We start from the raw sequence: 21,895 nt of genomic DNA on the forward strand, positions 1-21,895 counted from the left end.
GTTGGGGAATCAATAACCAGAGGAGATAGGTTTATGGTGAGCAGAAAGATTTAATAAGATCCCGAGGGGCAACGTTTCAAATAAAGCATGGTGGGTATATGGAACGAGCTGCCAGAGAAGGTAGTTGAGGTACTGCAGATGCTATAACAAAATTTAAAAGACACTTGGACGAGTACATGCACAGGAAAGGTTTAGAGGGATATGGGCTAAACGCAGGCAGGTGGGACAAATATGGGTGGGGCATCTTGGTCGGTATGGGTAAGTTGGGCCGAAGGGCCTGTTTCCATGCTGTATGACTATAAATTAGTGTAAATTCTACATAAAACCTTTGTTTTCCCAAATAATTCACCAGCCAGGTTCACTGGATGTGGAAGCATTATCATCAACAGTCACTTGATTACCCCCTACTTAAGTCCATGATATCTGATACTGTTCAGTAAGTGTCTGCATATCTGCATTTAAAAACTATTTCTCAGAACTCAGAAGAATATTTCTTCATGCTTGGCGGCTCTATTTAATACAGAGATTTATTTGAGAGATTAAAGGCTGAATACATACACACCCATTGGTAAAAAAAAATCACATAAAATAAAATATTACTGCAAATATTTTCTATAGTGCGCATTGTTGATAGTTATATCGAGGTGGTAACTCGAGCGGTAAGACCCGGAGCAAAGTCTAGAATCTATGAACTAGGAATGGATATTGAAGAGTTGATGGTGTTATTCAGTCACCATGTATATTTTGTTTAAAATTGCTTCAGAGTTGTCCCCACCGTGATGGCAAAGGTCCATGATGCAGATGACGTGCAGGTTGTCCAGATCGGCTGCGGTTCTTACAATGTGATCTACAAGAGAAAAATGCAGAGGGTTTCACCTGCACAACCGTCCAAGGACCAAACTCACTCCAAGCACGATGTGCTAATGGCAAAGGTCTCGTCAAAGTTGCCCGCCTGCAAACAAAGTCCGCTTCACAGTCAGGAGGGGTCAGCAGAGAGAATTTGTTTCCATTGCCTGCAAATTGTTTGCTCTGCCCAGAGGATCAGAGTTCAATTTAGTTCAGAGATACAACCTGGAAACAGGCCCTTCGGCCCACCGAGTCCATTCCGACCATTGATCACCTGTTCACACTAGTTCTTTGTTACCCCACTTCCTCATCCTCTCCCTACACTAGAGGTGGGGAAACTGCAGCCTTCAGGCCACATGCGGCCCTTCCAAGGCCATTAAGTGCGGCCTTTTGAATGAATCCAAATTTTGTAGAACAAATCCTTTTATTTTTATTAATATGTTTTTGTTCGTCATTTATTATTTTAATTTTAATTTTAAAATGAATGTATTTTAAATGCCAAGGAGTAAAAGAAGATTCAACAAAATAATCCTCCCTGACTGATGGCCACAATTAAAACATTAGTAAGTCATGAGGGTTATTTTAACAAAATAATGTACATTTTGAAGTATATCTAATTGAAGTTTCTTGGATGGCGGCCTCATTAGATTACAGCTAACTTAATGCGGCAATCCAACATGAAAAGGTTCCCCACCCCTGCCCTACACGCTAGGGGCAGTTGTACAGAGGTCAATTAACCTACAAACCCGCACATCTTTGGGACGTGGGAGGAATCCGGAGAAGCTGGAGGAAACCCACGTGGTCACAGGGAGGAACTGCAAACTCCATACAGACAGCACTCGAGGTCAGGATCGAACCAAATCATTGTTGAAATGTCGGATACTTTTCACCCAGTTTGTGCGCATCAAACTCTTACAACCAGCCACATGATAAAGATCTGATAATCTGTTTCAGTGATGTTGGTTGAACAGGACATCTGAGATACAGCTCCACATCCTCATCCAAACAGTAGGCTGGGATCATTAATAATCTGAAAGGGTTGAAGGTATCTCTGACAGTGTGGTCCACCCTCAGTATTCCAACTAGATGTCTTTAGTCAAGCTTAGTTTTGTGATATAGCGTGGAAACAGGTCATTCGGCCCACCGAGACCATGCCGACCAGCGATCCCCGCACACCATCCTATACACTCTACGGACAATTTTTATAATTTTTGCAAGCCAATTAACCTACCTTTGGAGTGTGGGAGTAAACCGCAACTCCTGGGGAAAACCCACGCAGGTTACGAGGAAAACGTATAAACTCTGTACAGACAGCACCCGTAGCCAGGATCAATCCCTGGTCTCTGGCACTGTAAGCAGCAACTCTACTGCTGCGGCACTGTGGCACCACCTAATCTAAGAGGACAATCTCGAGCAGACTCATATCAGATGCCGAGATGAGGCTGTGGACACAACCCTTACCTGGAGAGGCAGACGCTGGTTCTTGCTGATTGCCACTGGTGGATTGTTCATCACAGATGTATCCACTGGCCAAAATGGAGGCCAGCCTGTTGTCATGGCTTTCCATCGGATGACCCAACGTGCAGAGTCCTTCATGACTCTTCATGGACGGTCGAAATACAACGTCAATGGCGACCTGGTGATTGATACCTGGAACAGAAAAGCAATGCAATCGCTTATTAGAGACACATCAAACTTTCAGGCGATTTGAACAAAAATTCTCCCTACAAACTACTGAAGAAAGTACTTTCAATTAATTAGCTGGCACTGTGAGGCACAACTGATAGAGTTGCTGCCTCACAGCACCAGAGACTCGGGTTCAATCCTGACCTGTAGTGCTGCCTGCGCGGAGTCTGCACGTTCTCCCTGTGCCAGCGTGGGTTTCCACCAGGGATCCAGTTTCCTCCCACATTCCAAAGAAATGCGGTTTTGGTTAAACGTAGGTTAATTGGCTCCCCGTAAATTGCTGTTAGAGTGTAGGGAGTGGCTGAGAAGGTGAGATAATATGGAACTAGTGCGAATGGGTGATCGGTGGTCGGCGTGGAGTCGGCGGACCGAAGGGCATGTTTCCATGCTGTATCTCTAAACTAAACCCACTGAATTGTTACGTAGGGCACATTGGGTCACTAACATCCTTCGGGAGAAAGTTAAGTCCAAGGAATAAAGCCCTAGCCTGCCCAACCCCTCCCTATGGCTCAGGCCCTCGAGTACTGGCAACATCCACGTAAATCTTCCCTTTCCCCAACAATTGATGATGGTTGGTCAAGTAGAAGAGGCACGCATCCCATCTTGATCCAAATGGTACACTTCCTAACTAGCTCCAGACACTAGAGTATGGCTCTCGGACTCCTTGCATTCACAACCTTCTGACTCAAAGACAAGTTCGATTAGAATGCATTTGATGGAGAGTGAAGCAACCCATTCTTCTGACTTGTGTAACAGTACGCACCAATGATTGTCACACTGTAGTAACCATGGTCACAGGCTGGTCCAAATCTCTCAAGGTCCATGCTAGAGGTGACTGCGTCTGCCTTGTACTCTGCAGGCTGAAGGTTACACCGCTGCATCAGAAAGTCTCTATGTTTGTAGTCAAATGTCCGAGGAACACTCTCGGAAAGGAGCTGACCAAACTGTAAGTGCACTGACAGATGTTCCTTCATCTCTGGCCACAGAGTGCTTTCCCACGTACATCGAGAGGTGCTGTTCATCTCCGTCTCTTCAGTTCTCGCATCTTCATCTGAATAAATTAAAAATAAACCTGTTACTTCTGCGGCATTCACATTAAAGCAGAATTTAAACGTCAAATGCGTTTAGCTAAATATGCACAATCTTCCTCTTACTGCACAACTTTATGTTTTAATGGAGTGCCCAAGGAGCGACAATCTCTCACTGACTCTTGGCACCCCAAACAAGAAATGTGGAGACACAAGGAACTGCAGATGCTGGAATCTTGAGTAAAAATCAAAGTGCTGGAGTGACTTAGCATGGCAGGCAGCATCTGTGGAGCCAATGGATAGGCAACGTGTCGGAACGAGACACTTCTTCAGACTGTATGGGCGGCACAGTGGTGCAGCAGTAGAGTTGCTGCCTTAGAGCAACAGAGACCTGGCTTTGATCCTAACTATGGGTGCTGTCTGTAAGGAGTTTGTATGTTCTTATTGTGACTGTGTGGGTTTTCTCCAGGGTGCTCCGGTTTCCTCCCACACTCCAAAGACGTATAGGTTTGTGGTTTGATTGGCATTGGTAAAAAATTGTAAATTGTCCCCAGTGTGTAGAATAGTGCTAGTGTACGGGGATGGCTGGTCGATCCGAACTCGGTGGGCCGAAGGGCCTGTTTCCATGCTGTATCTCTAAATTAAACTAATGAAATCTAAGTCTATCCAAACTCTCCCCGTAGCTGAAACCCTCTATTCCAGGCAACATTCTGGTAAACCTCCTCTGCACCCTCTCCAAAGCTTGCACATCTTTCCTGCAATGGGGGGGGGGGGGGGGGGGAGACGGGACACACACACGCCAGAACTGCATGCATTTCTCCAAATGCGGCAAAACCAATGTCCTTTTGAGCTGCATCTTATATTGAATGCCCCCAGCAATGAAGGCAAACATACTGTACACCTTCTTTACCACATGATCTACTTATGAGATGTTGGCAGATGGAGTCAATGGTGGGAAGTCTGGTCAGTGTGGTGGCCTGGGCTACATCCACAAAGTGTTAAGAACAGATGAGAGGGAAAGCGCAATTGAAAGTGTGGCTTTTCCAGTAATTGCTAAGATGGTTAGTCTAATTGTTTTTATAGTCATAGAGACATGGAGCATGAAAATAGGCCCTTTGGCCCAACCCATCATTGCTGACCAAGTTTAGTTTAGTTTAGTTTAGTTTAGTTTAGTTTGTCCCTATCCTATTTACACGCCTCATAAATTATATTAAGCTCAGTAACGTTTAGGCTTCAGCCTCCTGTGTTTCAGTGAGAGTAGGCCCAGCCTATCCAATGCCATCAGGCTATTAAACCTGGCTCGGACAAAACTCTGATTATTAACAACCACTTTCTGTTATTTGCACTTTATTTGCAGTTTATTTATTCATGTGTGTATATATTTATATCATGGTATATGGACACATTTATCTGTACTGTAGTAAATGCCTTACTATTTTTCTGTGTGCTTAAGCAAAGCAAGAATTTCATTGTCCTATACAGGGACACATGACAATAAACTCACTTGAACTTGAACTTGAACTTATAGCTACAGCCCATCATTCTATGTTCTTTATACCCTTCCGTATTTTGTTTCCTGTCCCGATTCTCAGTCTGAAGAAGGGTCTCGACCCGCAACGTCACCCATTCCTTCTCTCCAGAGATGCTGCCTGACCCGCTGAGTTACTCCAGCAATTTTTGTCTATTCTAGGTTGGCAAATCTCTTCTGAATTCTCTCCATTGTTACCCCATCCTTCCTGCGGTCGGGTGATCAGAATGCAAAACACTTCAAGCGAGGCCGAATCAACATGACATCCCAACTCTTACATGCCAAGGCCATTGCCAGAAACTGCAGATGCTAGAATCTTGAGGGAAGAAAAACAGAGTGCTGGAGGAACTCAGCATGTAAGAAAGTTGCAAAGTCAGATTGCAGACCACCATTGTTACAACGGACCATGGAGGTGGTGGAGGAAATGGTGTCCGTGATTGGTCATTGTCCGCTAAAACTGAGTCGGGGATTCGCTCCAACCACCTAGTATAGTGGTCACTCCGTGAAGCAACGAGTCGGTTTCAAATACAAAGTTCTTTTTAACAGCCAGAAATGTGTGGGTTTTCTCCGGGTGCTCCGGTTTTCTCCTACACTCCAAGAATGCACTTGAACTGAGAAAAAAAATGTTCACACAGAGAGTGGCGAATCTCTGGAATTCTCTGCCACAGAAGGTAGTTGAGGCCAGTTCATTTGGCTATATTTAAGAGGGAGTTAGATGTGGCCCGTGTGGCTAAAGGGATCAGGGGGCATGGAGAGAAAGCAGGTACAGGATACTGAGTTGGATGATCAGCCATGATCATATTGAATGGCGGTGCAGGCTCGAAGTGCCGAATGGCCTACTCCTGCACCTATTTTCTATGTTTCTATGTAAAGGTTCATAGGTTAATTGGCTTTTTTACATTGTAAATTGTCGCTAGTAGCTAGTACGGGGATCGGTGGGACAAAGTTTCTGCGCCATATCTCTAAAGTCCAAAGTAAAAGGTAAAGTCTAAAGTCTTGCCAGTAAAGAAAAAGCAGAGAGTTGTGGATGCAGCCCAGACCATCACACAGACCAGACTCCCCACCATTGACTCCATCTACACTAAAAGCCCTGTCCCACTGGTACGAGTTCATTCCAAGAGTTCTCCCGAGTTTGCCCTGATTCGTAACTCGGAGATTTACGGTAATGGCCACTCGTCGGTACTCGGGGCTCTCGTGGACATTTTTCAACATGTTGAAAAATCTTTACGAGTCTTCCCGTGCTTACCTGCCTGTTAGCGTTACGAGCCGCTAAGAGACGTCCTCGAGCTCCGACGTACCCGCTACGTTCATTCTCCGTGCTTACCACGAGCTTGATTTTTTTTTTAAACTCAGGAGAGCTCTTGGAATGAACTCGTACCGTGGGACAGGGCTATTAGTTTAGTTTAGAGATACAGCATGGAAACAAGTACTTCGGCACATCGAGTCCATGTCAACCATCGATCACCCATTCACTCTAGTTATGTATGCCACTCTCGCATGACGTGATCGATGGTCAGTATGGACTCGGTGGGCCGAAGGGCCTGTGTCCATGTTGTATCTTTAAACTAAGCTAAACTAAACATACCATTACTAGGTGGATTGAGAGTAAAAAGGGATTCAAGTTTTGAAATTAAACTCTCATTCCTCTCTCCCCACCAACACTGTTTGCATTTAAAGGGTTAACAGTATTAAAACAAACACTTGATACCAAGAGTGTCGTGGAAAGACAATCACCCTTTTAAAATGAACACTGAATCATGCATTGCAAACACTTTTAATGATGTATGAGCTGCTGCAATAAAACTGATGGAAATTCAGCCCGAACTCTGCACCAGTCACTGAAAGCAGTCACAGTTAACCTTAAAATGTCCAATTTCATTTCCAGTGAACACTTAAAGTGAGCAGAAGTGCCATCAAGGGAGCACTGTGGACAAGTAGGCACGAGGAACTGCAGATGCTGGAATCATGAGCAAAAAGTACAAAGTGCTAGAGTAACTCAGCAGGTCCAGCAGCATCTGTGGAGAACATTGATTGCTGTCTGAAGAAGGGTCCCAACCTGAAACGTCACCTATCCATGTTCTCCAGAGAAGCTGCCTGACCCGCTGAGTTACTCCAGCAGTTTGTGTCCTGTTTTACCAATTAACTTAAATTGATTGCATTTGCTCTGACCGTCTGTGCTGGCGTTTACGTTTTCACAAGAACCTCATCACACACTTCTTCATTCGGTCCTCTCATCAAAACCCTCCAAAATGTCTTAATTCCCTTATTTACCCTAAGTCCCCTTCTATGAATCAATTTCCAATCCTTATTGTAGCAAGTTGCTCTTTCTCACCACTGTCTCTGTGAAGAATTTTACCGGGGGTGTGGGCTGTGTGGGGTAAGAGGAGGATTTTGGGGTGAAGAGTGGAAATTAAAAAGGTTGGGTAGATTGATTTGGGTCTTTTAATTGCCCCAACATGTGTGGGGGTTGGATGAGAAAGTGGGATAAGATGGAACGTCGCCTATCCATGTCCTTCAGAGATGCTGCTTGACCCGCCGAGTCATTCCAGCAAGGTACACAAAATTGCTGGAGGAACTCAGCGGGTGTTGTGTTTCAAGCACGGTGGACAACAATGATTGAGGAGTGTGGGGCAATCAACACTTGACAGGCCAGGCAGCGTACGCAGAGAGAGAAACAGTAACGGTTCCTGGTTGATGACCTTCTGTCAGATGTTAGGAAATGGACGGGAAGGTTGAGAGGGATATGGACCAAACATGGGCAAGTGGGACTAGCTTCAATGGGGCATCTTGGGTACGTGGATGAGTTGAGCTGAAGGGCCTGTTTTTGTCCCGTGTGACTAAATTCCTTCAGATCTGCGTTTCCTTCAGATCTAAATTCCTTCAATCTTAGAAGATTGAGGGGGGATCTTATAGAAACTTACAACATTCTTAAGGGGTTGGACAGGCTAGATGCAGGAAGATTATTCCCGATGTTGGGGAAGCCTAGAACAAGGGGTCACAGTTTAAGGATAAGGGGGAAGTCTTTTAGGACCGAGATGAGAAAATCATTTTTTACACAGAGTGGTGAATCTGTGGAATTCTCTGCAACACAAGATAGTTGAGGCCAGTTCATTGGCTATATTTAAGAGGGAGTTAGATGTGGCCCTTGTGGCTAATGGAATCAGGGGGTATGGAGTGAAGGCAGGTACAGGATACTGAGTTGGATGATCAGCCATGATCATATTGAATGGCGGTGCAGGCTCGAAGGGCCGAATGGCCTACTCCTGCACCTATTTTCTATCATATCATGTCTTGCTGAGTCATCTGGGCTTAAGGTGGTGACTCTATATTAGGTGGAGATGGACAAATTCCATCCACAGGAGGCCATCTGACATTGTTGACCATGTCCCCATTCACTCCGTCCTGGTTATACTTCACCTCTAAATCCACTCAGTAAGCTATAGCTTGATTTTAAAATCTCACTGCTCAATTTCCAATCTCCCCTTGGTGTCAGCTTTCTCTCTTTTATCCCCTTTAATCTTTCAATTCTCTGGGACATCCAAATGCGTTGCCAGGTGCGGTGGCGGTGGAGGCAGATACAATGGTGGTGTTTAAGAGTGTTAAATAGGTACATGGATATGCAGGGAATGGAGGGATTTGGATCCCATGCAGGTAGATGAGATTAGTTTATCTTGGCGCAGACATAATGGGCAGAAGGTCCTGTTCCTATGCTGTACCATGTTCAGTAAGGGAAGAGATTTGAACCTTTTTCAACCTTCCATCACAGTGAGGAATGTGGAGGAGTCACTGTGGTGGGTGTTTATGTTAAAATGTATTTTGTGTGTTCCGTTGCTTTTTATTTGTATGACTGACTTGGCAAATGGAATTCCTCGTATGTTGCAAAACATACTTGGCTAATAAAGTATTATTGTGATTGTGTGATCCCTTCACGTGGAGACATCCTTTCAACATTTCCCCTTTCAAACCCATTCAGAAACCTAAAAGTTTGAAAAGATCACCTCCCAGGCTAGTAAACTATAATAATAATAATTAAAGACCTAACCTGCTCAATATTGTTCACAGGTCAACCCGTCCAGCCTTAGAATGGGTTTCTAAATTTTTCTCACCCTTTAAAGGAGATGTGCGGGGCACATTTTTTTTCCACACAGGTGGGTGCCTAGAGCACGCTTTCAAGGGTGGTGGTGGAGGCAGATACGATAGTGGCATTTAAGAAGCTTTTGGACAGGCACGTGGATATGAAAGGAATGGAGGGATATGGATTCTGAGCAGACAGAGCTGAGTTGCTTTTTGCAGGGAGGAAATGTCAAAGACTAGAGGGCACAGTTTAAAGTCAGAGGCGCAAAGTTTCAAGGAGACGTGTGGGGCAAGTTTTTTTTTTTATCAAGAGGTTGGTGGGTGCCTGGAACGTGCTGCTTAAGGTGGTGATGGAGGCGGATAAGATAGTGACATTTGCGGGTCTTTTACATGGGCACATGAACATGCAGGGAATGGAGGGATATGGATCATGTGCAAGTTGATTAGATCAGTTTACCTGGCATCATGTTTGGCGTGGACATTGTGATTGGAAATGCTGTACTGTTTTATGTTCTGTGTTACATGTACTCCAATAAGATCTGCTGCACATTACTGAACGTATTACTCCACCACTGGTGCTCATGCCTTCAGCTGCCTGGCCCAAAGCTCTGGAATTCTTACCCTAAACCTCCCTTCTCTTCTTTTGCCTTTAAATCACTCCTGAGAAACAACCTTGTATTCTTGTATCTTTTTAGCAAATGTTTCCTTCCGTGATTCAGTGTCAGTATCTTGTTTCCAAAATGCTCTTGTTCGTGTGCGTCAACACCACAATTTGTTTATTTACACGGATACAACTGGAGATGGCATTAAATGAGCAGTCGCACATGGGAAAGCCCTTCCCTCCATCTTCTTCACAATGAGCAAAGTGTTCGCCAACACACAAGGGGATCATATCTAAATTAGGGTCCCGCCCTGCCCTTCCTTCCACAGGTGCTGCCTGACCTGCTCAGTTACCCCAGCACTGTGTGTTTATCTCAGGATTCCAGCATCTGCGGTTCCTTGTGTCTCCACAAGCAGATCATTCGTAGCTTGGCCAACGGTGTGAACAGCGGAGATGTCAGTCATGCTCACGTGATAGGCCGGTTGTCGATGGGTACACCAGCTGACAAATCATCAGCCACTTCCAGCCAAAGTGTAAATGATTCCCAGTCAGAAAAAGACACCAGTTAACATTGCGCATCCACTTCCAGTATCCTAAAGGCTGAGTGTCTCTTTAATAAGTGTCCTTGGCTGTGGCTTGAGTGGTTAAAGACAGAAGATCTGTACCTTTATTAGCCGCCACAGGTTCCTCTGCAGCTTGTGAGAATCCTTTGCCATTCACGGTGTCATCAGGAACACGATCGGACGCCTTCCTGCCAAACAGAACCGCACTCAAAGTTAATGAACGGTAAACACAACAGACAAATAGCAGACACACAAAATACTGGAGTAACTCGACGGGCCAGGCAGCATCTCGGGAGACATGGTAGGCGACAATTCGGGTCAAGACCCTTCTTCAGACTTCTCGGAGAGTAAAGGGAAAGCACGATGTCATACACAAAACGATGTCATGGAAAAGAACGGCCCATTGTTTAGCAGGTAACAAATTAGTAACACAGAGATTGAGATATGTCAAGGGATTGACAATTGAGAAGGGTCTCGACCTGTAACGCCACCTATTCCTTTTCTCCAGAGAAGCTGTCTAACCCGCTGAGTTACTCCAGCTTTTTGTGTCTATCTTCGGTTTAAATCAGCATCTTCGGTTCCTTCCTATACAATTGCATATGTCAGGCCAATAAAAAAAAAGACACGATGTGTTGGAGTAACTGAGCAGGTCAGATAGCATTCATGCACAGGTGACATTTTGGGTCGGAACCCTTCTTCCGGCTTATCGGAGAGTGAAGGAGAACATCTTCAAACTATTATGAAGGGTCCCGACCTGAAATATCACCTTTCCATGAACTACAGAGATGTGTAGGAAGGGACTGAAGATGCTGCTTTACACAGAAGAAAGACACAAAAAGCTGGAGTAACTCAGCGGGTCAGGCAGCAGCTCTGGAGAAAAGGAATGTGACATTTTGGGTCGAGACCAGAGATGTTGCCTGACCCACTGAGTTACTTCAGCACTTTGTGTCTGTTTTTGTGAACCAGCATTTGCAGCATCTGCGGTTCCAAATCTCCTCAATGTATGGGTCTCTGGGCCTTAAATTTATCAAAAGTCTCAAACCAACATGCTTGACTAGCTTCTACCTTCTGAAGTGGCTCTGCCAGTCTTTGCAGATCAATGGACAATAGACAATAGGTGCAGGAGTAGGCCATTCGGCCCTTCGAGCCAGCACCGCAATTCACTGTGATCATGGCTGATCATCCCCAATCAGTACCCCGTTCCTGCCTTCTCCCCATATCTCCTAACCTCGCTAACTTTAAGGGCTCTATCTAACTCTCTTGAATGCATCCAGAGAATTGGCCTCCACTGCATTCTGAGGCAGAGAATTTCACAGATTCACAACCCTCCGTGTGAAAAAGTTTTTCTTCATCTCTGTTCTAAATGGCTTACCCCTTATTCTTAAACTGTGGCCCCTGGTTCTGGACCAACATTGGGATCATGTTTCCTGCCTCTAGCGTGTCCAAACCCTTCATAATCTTATATGCTTCAATAAGATGCCCTCTCATCCTTCTAAATTCCAGAGTGTACAAGCCCAGCCGCTCCATTCTATCAATATATGACAGTCCCGCCATCCTGGGAATTAACCTCGTGATCAAGTTGTATACAAGTACAACAGGCAGTGCAAAGAGAAAAATACCAGAATGCATAATATAGTGTCACAGCGTTAAAGTGCAGATTGGGGGAAAAAAGTGCAAGGTCCACAATGAGGTAGGTTGGAAGATCGGGGCTACACCCTAGCTTTTGGAAGCCTCTCAAAGCGTAATACTGTATATGTTAACTTTTCCAACAATTCCCACACCCGGAAGTGGAGTTTAAAAACTGCGTTAGAGTGGGATTTCTGCAACAAGTTTAGATTTTTTGCTTTCTTTGAATATTTACAGGACTCAGAAAGAACGTTTTGTTAAGACTTCAATATGCGGCATGGTGGCATAGCGATAGAGCTACTGCCTTCCAGCACCAGAGACCCTGGTTCGATCCTGACTACGGGTGCTGTCTGTACGGAGTTTGCATGTTCTCGCCGTGTCCTGCGTGGGTTTTCTCCGAGATCTTCGGTTTCCTCCCACACTCCAAAGACGTACAGGATTGTAGGTTAATTGGCTTGTGTAAATGTAAAATTGTCCCTAGTGTGTGTAGGGTAGTGTTAATGTACGGCGATTGCAGGTCGGTGCGGACTCGGTGGGTCGAAGGGCATTTTTCCGCGCTGTATCTCTAAACTAAACTCTGCACATTGTAAACACAGAACTATTAAATGGAAAGCTTCAAGCCGTATCTCTAAACTAAACTTTAGAACCGGAAGCTTGCCTCTCCAGCCTGCCCCTCACCACCCCCTGCTTTCACTCAACCCCTCCCCACCACCAATCCTCTTGGTATAAAGGCTGTTTGATGAACAACAAGAGATAAATCTTTCCATACGACCCAAGAGTTCAGAACTCACCATAAAGAAACATCACAAATAATTAATTATTAAAAGTTACTGTTGATTCAGGCTCCACTCCAACTGACTGACACATGAATCTTGCCTCCAATTCTGTTTGCTCTCAGTACACAAACATTTCATGCCAGGCAATGCATGGGACGAACCGCGACAATCAAATTCTTGATTAGCGCGGGTGTCAGAGGACATGGGGAGGAGAATGGGTTAAGATAGATCAGTCATGATTGAACGGCAGAGTAGACTTGATGGGCCAAATGGCCTAATGCTGCACCTATCACCTCTGAACTTATGAAAAGCACAGAAAGAATGGTCGACACAACTCCTTTAAACTTTGCCCCTCTCACCTTAAAGTTATTAGATTTTTCCAGCCCGGGAAAAAGGTTCTGGCTGCCTAACCAAACAATGCCTCTCATCATTTTATATACTTCAATCAGGTCTCCTCACAAACTCCAGCATTCCAGAAGAAACAAGCCAAGTCTGTCCAACCTCTCCCTGTAACTGACACCCTCCAATCCACAACAAGGCACAACGTGTCTGGAGTAACTTAATGGGTCAGGCAGCATCTCTGGAGAACATGGATAAGTGACGGTTTGGGTCTGAAACGTCACCTATCCATGTTCTCCAGAGATGTTGCCTGACCCATTGAGTTACTCCAGCACTTTGTGTTAAAATAAACCAGCACCTGCAGTTCCTTGTTTCTACCCCATTAAGGGCCTGTCCCACTGTACGAGGTAATTCAAGAGTTCTCCCGAGTTCTCCCCTGATTCGAGCTCGTGTAATGTACGTAGCGGGTCCGTAGCGGCTCGTACGTGTAAAAAGTAACAATTTTTTCCATCATGAGTATTTTTTTACTCGTGGACATTTTTCACAGTGTTGAATAAACGTCACGAGTTTACCGGATTTCACGAGTACCTACCGTTACTCGTACGAGACGCTACGTGACATCCACGAGCTCCTACGTACCCGCTGCGTACATTACACGAGCTCGAATCAGGGGAGAACTCGGGAGAACTTTTGAATTACCTCGTACAGTGGGACAGGTCCTTTATTCAGGCATCAACCTCTTCTGCAGCCGAACCAAAGTCCTGTACAGCTCCATAATGAGTCCTACTTAAAACAAAACTTAAATTAGGCGAGCAAGTACCTCTGAGATGAGTTTCGCCCTTATGTCCACTCTGACCTGGAATGGTGGTTTTCCAGCCATTTCTGTCAGACCAAAGTTTCAGATTATTACATGTTAGCTCAGGTCCAAAGAGAAAGATGTGTTAGTGTAGTAGTAATGTAGAGACCTATGCCACTGACCCCAACATGAGCAGCAGAGGAATTTAATTGTTCAATAACTAAATTCTGGAATTTAAATAAAAAATAGTCTCAGTAAAGGTGATCACGGGAGTACCGTAAAGGTTTAAAGGGTAATATTTAGACACAAACATTTGTTTGGCAAAGTGGCGCTGCTGGCAGAGCCACTGCCTCACAGCCAGAGGCCTGGGTTCGACCTGACCTTGGGTGCTGTCTGTGTGGAGTTTGCACGGTCTTCCTCTGACCACTTGAGTTTCCTCTGGCTGCTCTGGTTTCCCCCCCCACATCCCAAATATGCGCCGGTTTGCAGGTTAATTGGACTCTATTGCCCCCAGTGTGTCAGGAGTGGATGAGAAAGTGGAACAACATGGAATTAGTGTGAACGGATGATCAGTGGTCGACAGTACTGGGCCGGCCGAAGGGCCCGTTTCCATGCGAAAACTAAAACTAAAACTAAACTTCACTCAAGGTGCTTCACATCTGTGCTGAAGTTAAGAGATGTCACTCCACTCCAATTCCTGACTGACATATGAAACTTGCCACAATTTCTGTTTTCTTTTTAAACCATGGCCAAAACTTTCCCCTCAACAAAATACATCACCGTACGAGTAGTAGTAACTAGTAATCTTGTGCTAATAACACCTGAGACACTCACCAACTTCACCCACGCTCAGGGTCAAAGAGCTATTCACCGAATCGACAGTCTTGTGTCAGTGAGATACAGCATGGAAACAGACCCTTCGGCCCACCGAGTCCACGCCGACCAGCGATCCACGTACACTAGCACTAGCCTACACACTAGGGACAATTTACAAATATTACCGGTCAATTAACCTACAAACCTGCACGTCTTTAGAGTGTGGGAGAAAACCAGAGCACCCTGGGAAACCAACGTGGTCACGGTGAGAACGTACAAACTCCATACAGACAGCACCTGAGGTCAGGATTGAACTCGGGTCTCTGGCGCTGTAAGGGAGCAACTCTACCACTGCGCCACTGTGGACGCTTGATTATATGCGGGGTGCAGTCTTTTCTTTGACTGGAGAGCTTTTCACTGTATCTCGATCCACATGACATTATTAAACTAAACTAAACACGGCCTCACCTACGCTTTGTACAACTGTAACATAACAATGAAAACATAGAAGGAAAGACCCAAGGTGCTGGAGTCACTCAGCAGGTCAGGCAGCATCTCAGGAGAACTTGGATAGATGGCGCTTTCAGTCGGGGCCCTTCTTCAAGACTCATTTGTATTGCAGCATCTGCAGTTCCTTGTTTCTACTGTTTAAACATAGAAGGGTTTCTTCTACAGAGGGACAGGGTGTGCGAGTCATGTTAAAATAATGTGCCTGATGTGGTCATAGCAGATTATCCATGCTCTAAATGAATGAGGGAGTGGGGTTGAGAGAGTGGACTAGTCAAGAGACAGAGAGAGAGAGAGAGACAGACAGAGAGACAGACAAACAGAGAGGGAAACGGAGAGAGAGAGAGAGAGGGGGGGAGAGAGAGGGAGAGAGAGACGGAGAGAGAGACGGAGAGAGAGACGGAGAGAGAGACGGAGAGAGAGACGGAGAGAGAGACGGAGAGAGAGACGGAGAGAGAGAGAGACGGAGAGAGAGAGACGGAGAGAGAGACGGAGAGAGAGACGGAGAGAGAGACGGAGAGAGAGACGGAGAGAGAGACGGAGAGAGAGACGGAGAGAGAGACGGAGAGAGAGACGGAGAGAGAACCTGTTGCCCATGTACCGGGTGTGAGCCCTGGGGTCTCTGTAAGATTCTGGCACTACCTCTTCAGTAACCCGGCCCTCGATCTGCTCGCTGGCTTTCTCTTCCTCATTACGCCTGGTGCCTCCGGAAACTTCTTCCTTCATTCAACGGGCGAGAAAGAAGACTTGTGTGAACGGCTCTGGCAACAATTAGTTCAGTAGGCGGAGGAAGTCAAGGGGGTGTTGATAAGGTCACGGCAACATACCTAGACATCCTTGATGTTTGCCCTTTGCTGTTGTCAGTCTTTTGTGAATTCCTCAAAGGATATCTGCGTCTGCAAGAACATGGAAGTACAAGCAATTAAAACACTTTGACACTCAGTTTCATTACACTGGTACCAGAACTAGCAAGTATCAATTGTAACTAACAAGGCAAGTAGACAGAACAATATAGCAGAGAAAACATAGAAAATAGGTGCAGGAGTAGGCCATTCGGTCCATGAGCCATCATGGCTGATCATCCAAAATCAGTACCCTGTTCCTGCTTTCTCCCCATATTCCTTGATTCCGTTAGCCCTAAGTGCTAAATCTACAGTGGCTTGCAAAAGTATTCATACCCCTTGAACTTTTCCACATTTTGTCACGTTACAACCACAAACGTAAATGTATTTTATTGGGATTTTATGTGATAGACCAACACAAAGTGGCGCATAATTGTGAAGTGGAAGGAAAATGATACATGGTTTTCAAATTTTTTTACAAATAAAAAACTGAAAAGTGTGACGTGCAAAAGTATTCAGCCCCCCTGAGTCAATACTTTGTAGAACCACCTTTCGCTGCAATTACAGCTGCAAGTCTTTTGGGGTATGTCTCTACCAGCTTTGCACATCTAGAGACTGAAATTTTTGCCCATTCTTCTTTGCGAAATAGCTCAAGCTCAGTCAGATTGGATGGAGAGCGTCTGTGAACAGCAATTTTCAAGTCTTGCCAGAGATTCTCAATTGGATTTAGGTCTGGACTTTGACTGGGCCATTCTAACACATGAATATGCTTTGATCTAAACCATTCCATTGTAGCTCTGGCTGTATGTTTAGGGTCGTTGTCCGGCTGGAAGGTGAACCTCCGTCCCAGTCTCAAATCTTTTGCAGACTCTAACAGGTTTTCTTCCAAGATTGTCCTGTATTTGGCTCCATCCATCTTCCCATCAACTCTGACCAGCTTCCCTGTCCCTGCTGAAGAAACGCATCTCCACAGCATGATGCTGCCACCACCATGTTTCACAGTGGGGATGGTGTGTTCAGGGTGATGTGCAGTGTTAGTTTTCCGCCACACATAGCGTTTTGCATTTAGGCCAAAAACTTCAATTTTGGTCTCATCTGACCAGAGCACCTTCCTCCACATGTTTGCTGTGTCCCCCACATGGCTTGTGGCAAACTGCAAACGGGACTTCTTATGGCTTTTTTTCAACAATGGCTTACTTCTTGCCACTCTTCCATAAAGGCCCGATTTGTGGAGTGCACGACTAATAGTTGTCCTGTGGACAGATTTTCCCACCTGAGCTGTGGATCTCTGCAACTGGCTGCTTCTCTGATCAATGCTCTCCTTGCCCGACCTGTCAGTTTAGGTGGACGGCCATGTCTTGGTAGGTTTGCAGTTGTGCCATACTCTTTCCATTTTCGGATGATGGATTGAACAGTGCTCCGTGAGATGTTCAAAGCTTGGGATATTTTTTTATAACCTAACCCTGCTTTAAACTTCTCCACAACTTTATCCCTGACCTGTCTGGTGTGTTCCTTGGGCTTCATGATGCTGTTTGTTCACTAATGTTCTCTAACAAACCTCTGAGGCCTTCACAAAACAGCTGTATTTATACTGAGATTGATATACTCTATTTACTAATTAGGTGACTTCTGAAGGCAATTGGTTGCACTGGATTTTATTTAGGGGTATCAGAGTAAAGGGGGCGGAATACTTTTGCACGCCACACTTTTCAGTTTTTTATTTGTAAAAAAATTTGAAAACCATGTATCATTTTCCTTCCACTTCACAATTATGCGCCACTTTGTGTTGGTCTATCACATAAAATCCCAATAAAATACATTTACGTTTGTGGTTGTAACGTGACAAAATGTGGAAAAGTTCAAGGGGTATGAATACTTTTGCAAGCCACTGTAATTCTCTCTTGAATATATCCAGTGAATTGGCCTCCACCGCCTTCTGTGGCAGCGAATTCCACTGATTCACAACTCTCTGGGTGAAAAGGTTTTTCCTCATCTCAATCGTAAATGGCCTACCCCTTATTCTTAAACTGTAACCCCTGGATTCTGGACTCCCCCAACATCGGCAACATTTTTCCTGCATCATTCTAGCCTGTCAGATCCCTTAAGAAACAAATGCTTTTCACTGTGCCTCGGCACACACTACAAAATAAAATAAACTCCAAGGAATGGGCCCTTCGGCTCACAAAGTCTGTGCTGAACGCTAAAACTAATGTTAAACAAATTCAACTGATTTCCTCTGCTTCCACATGATCCATAGCCCTCATTACCCTGTCAATGCATGTGCCCAGCTAAAAACCTCTTAAACATAGAAAATAGGTGGAGTAGGCCATTCGCCCCTTCGAGCCTGCACCGCCATTCAATATGATCATGGCTGATCATCCAACTCAGTATCCTGTACCTGCCTTCTCTCCATACCCCCTGATCCCTTTAGCCACAAGGGCCACATCTAACTCCCTCTTAAATATAGCCAATGAACTGGCCTCAACTACCTTCTGTGGCAGCGAATTCCAGAGATTCACCACTCTGTGTGAAAAATGTTTTTCTCATCTCGGTCCTAAAACATTTCCCCCTTATCCTTAAACTGTGACCCCTTGTTCTGGACTTCCCCAACATCGGGAACAATCTTCCTGCATCTAGCCTGTCCAACCCCTTAAGAATTTTGTAAGTTTCTATAAGATCCCCCCTCAATCTTCTAAATTCTAGCGAGTACAAGCCGAGTCTATCCAGTCTTGATTCATATGAAAGTCCTGACATCCCAGGAATCAATCTGGTGAACCTTCTCTGTACTCCCTCTACGGCAAGAATGTCTTTCCTCAGATTAGGAGACCAAAACTGTACGCAATACTCCAGGTGTGGTCTCACCAAGACCCTGTGCAACTGCAGTAGAACCTCCCTGCTCCTATACTCAAATCCTTTTGCTATGAATGCTAACATGCCATTCGCTTTCTTCACTGCCTGCTGCACCTGCATGCCTACTTTCAATGACTGGTGTACCATGACACACAGGTCTCGTTACATCTCCCCTTTTCCTAATCGGCCACCATTCAGATAAACGCCACTATCATGGCTTCAAGGTGAGAAGGGCAAAGTTTAAAGGAGGCGTGCGGGCATGTTTTTTTAAACAGAGGGTTGTGAGTGCCTAGAACGCACTGCCTGGGGTGATGGTTGAAGCAGACACGTTGGTGGCATTTAAACGGCATATGGATATGCAGGGCAAGGAGAGATATGGGTTATGTGCAGGTAGATAAGTGATGGTCTTGGCATTATGTTCGGCACAGACATTGTGGGCCGAAGGGTCTGTTCATTTGCTGTCCTGTTCCATGTTCTTAATCTGCCTTCCATCACCACCTTTAGTTTAGTTTATTATAAGTTCAGCTTTTTTGTTGCATGCTATCCAGCCAATGAAAAGATTAAACATGATTACAATCAAGCGGTCCACAATACACAGATACAGGATAAAGGGAAAGCTATTTATTGCAAGATAAAGTCAGATAAACTAGCCCCCCTGTGCAGCCAGTTTCATTATACTAGATATAGCTAGTGTTAAAGAGAATCCAAATTTCTCCAAAGAGGTAGATGCGAGGTCAGGACTATACTCCAGTGCTATTTAAAAAAAAGAATGTCCCACACATCTCCTTTAAACTTTTCCCCTTATCTTAAAGATGCCTTCTGGACCTTGAGATTTCTATCCTGTGAACAAATGTTCTGACTGTCCACCTTATTCTTGTATACGTCAGGCAATGAAGCACTGGCTTTAATATATGGTAATGTATGAGAGATCACACCCAATTTGTCCTCAGCCTGCTTCCACCAGCAGAGGGGTAATAACTGCACTGTGGGAGGAGGCTAAACAGGGGTAATGTCGGAGAGGGCTCGGTGGCGATACCCTCTTCACTTTGGCTCTTTCACTTCCATCTGAAGATGCAAATGGAGCTCAATGTAATGCCTTTATCTGCAAGGCAGGGCCATTGAGAGAGCTGTACTGGGGATGGGGGAAGCCAGCCTCGTGTGTCCAGTGGGGCTTAAACCCCAGACCATGAGCATTCCTTCAGGGTGGGTCAGCCCAAGCCAACTGCACGCACAATGTTGCCAAAACACCACTGCATTTGAACAGGGCTCTTTGCTCTATATAACGATACAAAATGCTGGAGTAACTCAACGGGTCAGGCTGCATCTCTGGAGAACATGGATAGGTGACGTTTTTGGGTCAGGACCCTACTTCAGGCTGATGAAGAGTCCAGACCTGAAACGTCACCTTGCAGTCTGAAGGAGAGTCATGGCCCGAAACATCACCTAACAGTCTGAAGAAGGGTCTTGATCCCAAATGTCACCTCACGGTCTGAAGAAGTGTCCCAACCCAAGACGTCACCTATCCACGTTCTCCAGAGATGTTGCCTGAAAAATTGAGTAATTCCAGCACTTTGTATCATTTTGTTGTAGGCCAACATTTACAGCTCTTGGTATCTCCACTTTGCTCTATGTTATTTATTTAACTATACAATTGTTTCCTGGTTCCAGGCATGGCCACATCTATTGTCCACCGCTAACTGTCCTTGAGAAGGTGATGATGAGCCGCCATCTTGACCCTGGCCTACCTTAATGCGTAGTGATTGAGCACTGGTGACTGACACCTCCGCTGGGGTTTGGTCGGCACGGTCCGAAGCCTCTCTGCCGGCTGGTTCAGGTCTTTCTCTGGACGTTCCCCGGATCGGACTGGTTCTGATGACAACTGTGAGGAAACATTGTCTTCCTTCAGCGAGGGACCCGAAATGTCTTGCGCATTCTGTCCAGGGTGAGAATGGACAAACCCAAGGGTTAAAGTTAAGTAACACGGTGGGACAAGATACAACACTGGAGGAAAACTCAGCAGACGTTTCCTTCCACTAAGCCCGCACCGACCAGCAATCAACCCGGACACTAATCTACACACACTAGGGGCAATTTTATAACTTACTGAAGCCAAATAACCTGCAAACCTGTACATCTTTGGAGTGAGAGAGGAAACCAGAGAAAATACACACATGTTACGGGGAGAACGTATAAACTCCGTACAGATTACACCCATAGTCAGGTTCGATCCCAGGTCTCTGGCGCTGTTATGCAGCAACTCTGCCGATGTACCACTGTGCCCAAGAGGGTGGTGAATATGTGGAATTCACTGCCACAGACGGCTGTGGAGGCCAAGTCATTGAGTATTTTAAAGCCGAGATTGATAAGTTCTTGATGAGTAAGAGATTAGTAAAAGGTTACGGGGAGTAGGCAGGAGAAAGGGGTTGAGAGTGGAAAATAGATCAGCCATGATTGAATGGTGGAGCAGACTCGATGAGATGAATGTCCTAATTCTGCTCCTGTGTCTTATGGCCTTAAAAGATAAATTGGGCAAACAAATATGTCTGAGACCAAAGATTCTTCTCCTGTCTTCTCTGATTTTGAATGGTGGTGTTCCAGCCATTCCGACAGACCAAAGTCTTGGAATTTCACAGGTAAATTAGTTTAGTTTATTGTCATGTGTAACGAGGTACCGTGAAATTTTTTTTTTGTGTGCTATCCAATCAGCGGAAAAACTATACATGATTACTAGAGCCAGGGTGTTTGGGCACTAAACAACTGAAATAGGCAGGCAAAAAGGGATAATAAAATTTCAAAAAAGGCACCAAAAAGACAATTATTTTTCCACCACCAAAATATGGTTTAAAATGATAATATAAAGGTATACTACATTAAATGACCAAAGTTACCTGGTTGCACATAATTACTAGCATTTTATTTTCCAAATTATCTGGTGTTAAACTATGCCGTTTGTCAGACAGAATATGCTTCAGTTGTGAAAAACTTTTTTTCTATCTCAGCTGAGGTCACTGGTGCAT

At 45.1% G+C, this 21,895-nt stretch overlaps 1 protein-coding gene across 3 annotated transcripts in view; it reads right to left on the minus strand.

Moving 5' to 3' along the window:
• Positions 1–509: 509 nt before the first annotated feature.
• Positions 510–21,895, minus strand: part of radx (RPA1 related single stranded DNA binding protein, X-linked) — a 51,123-nt gene continuing 29,737 nt past the window's right edge. For 2 of the 3 annotated variants that reach the window (XM_033030266.1, XM_033030267.1), the window contains exons 11-17: positions 20,624–20,811; positions 16,014–16,082; positions 15,829–15,906; positions 10,429–10,514; positions 3,296–3,589; positions 2,308–2,496; positions 510–847 (exon numbers count right to left, since the gene is read on the minus strand). In XM_033030266.1, the coding sequence (XP_032886157.1) occupies positions 723–847; positions 2,308–2,496; positions 3,296–3,589; positions 10,429–10,514; positions 15,829–15,906; positions 16,014–16,082; positions 20,624–20,811 (1,029 nt within the window). In that variant the 3' untranslated portion in view covers positions 510–722. The remainder of the gene's footprint in view (positions 848–2,307; positions 2,497–3,295; positions 3,590–10,428; positions 10,515–15,828; positions 15,907–16,013; positions 16,083–20,623; positions 20,812–21,895) is intronic. The other variant, XM_033030268.1, reaches the window with a different exon arrangement.

The sequence above is a fragment of the Amblyraja radiata genome, chromosome 12 (assembly GCF_010909765.2).
Source record: "Amblyraja radiata isolate CabotCenter1 chromosome 12, sAmbRad1.1.pri, whole genome shotgun sequence".
NCBI lineage: Eukaryota > Metazoa > Chordata > Chondrichthyes > Rajiformes > Rajidae > Amblyraja > Amblyraja radiata.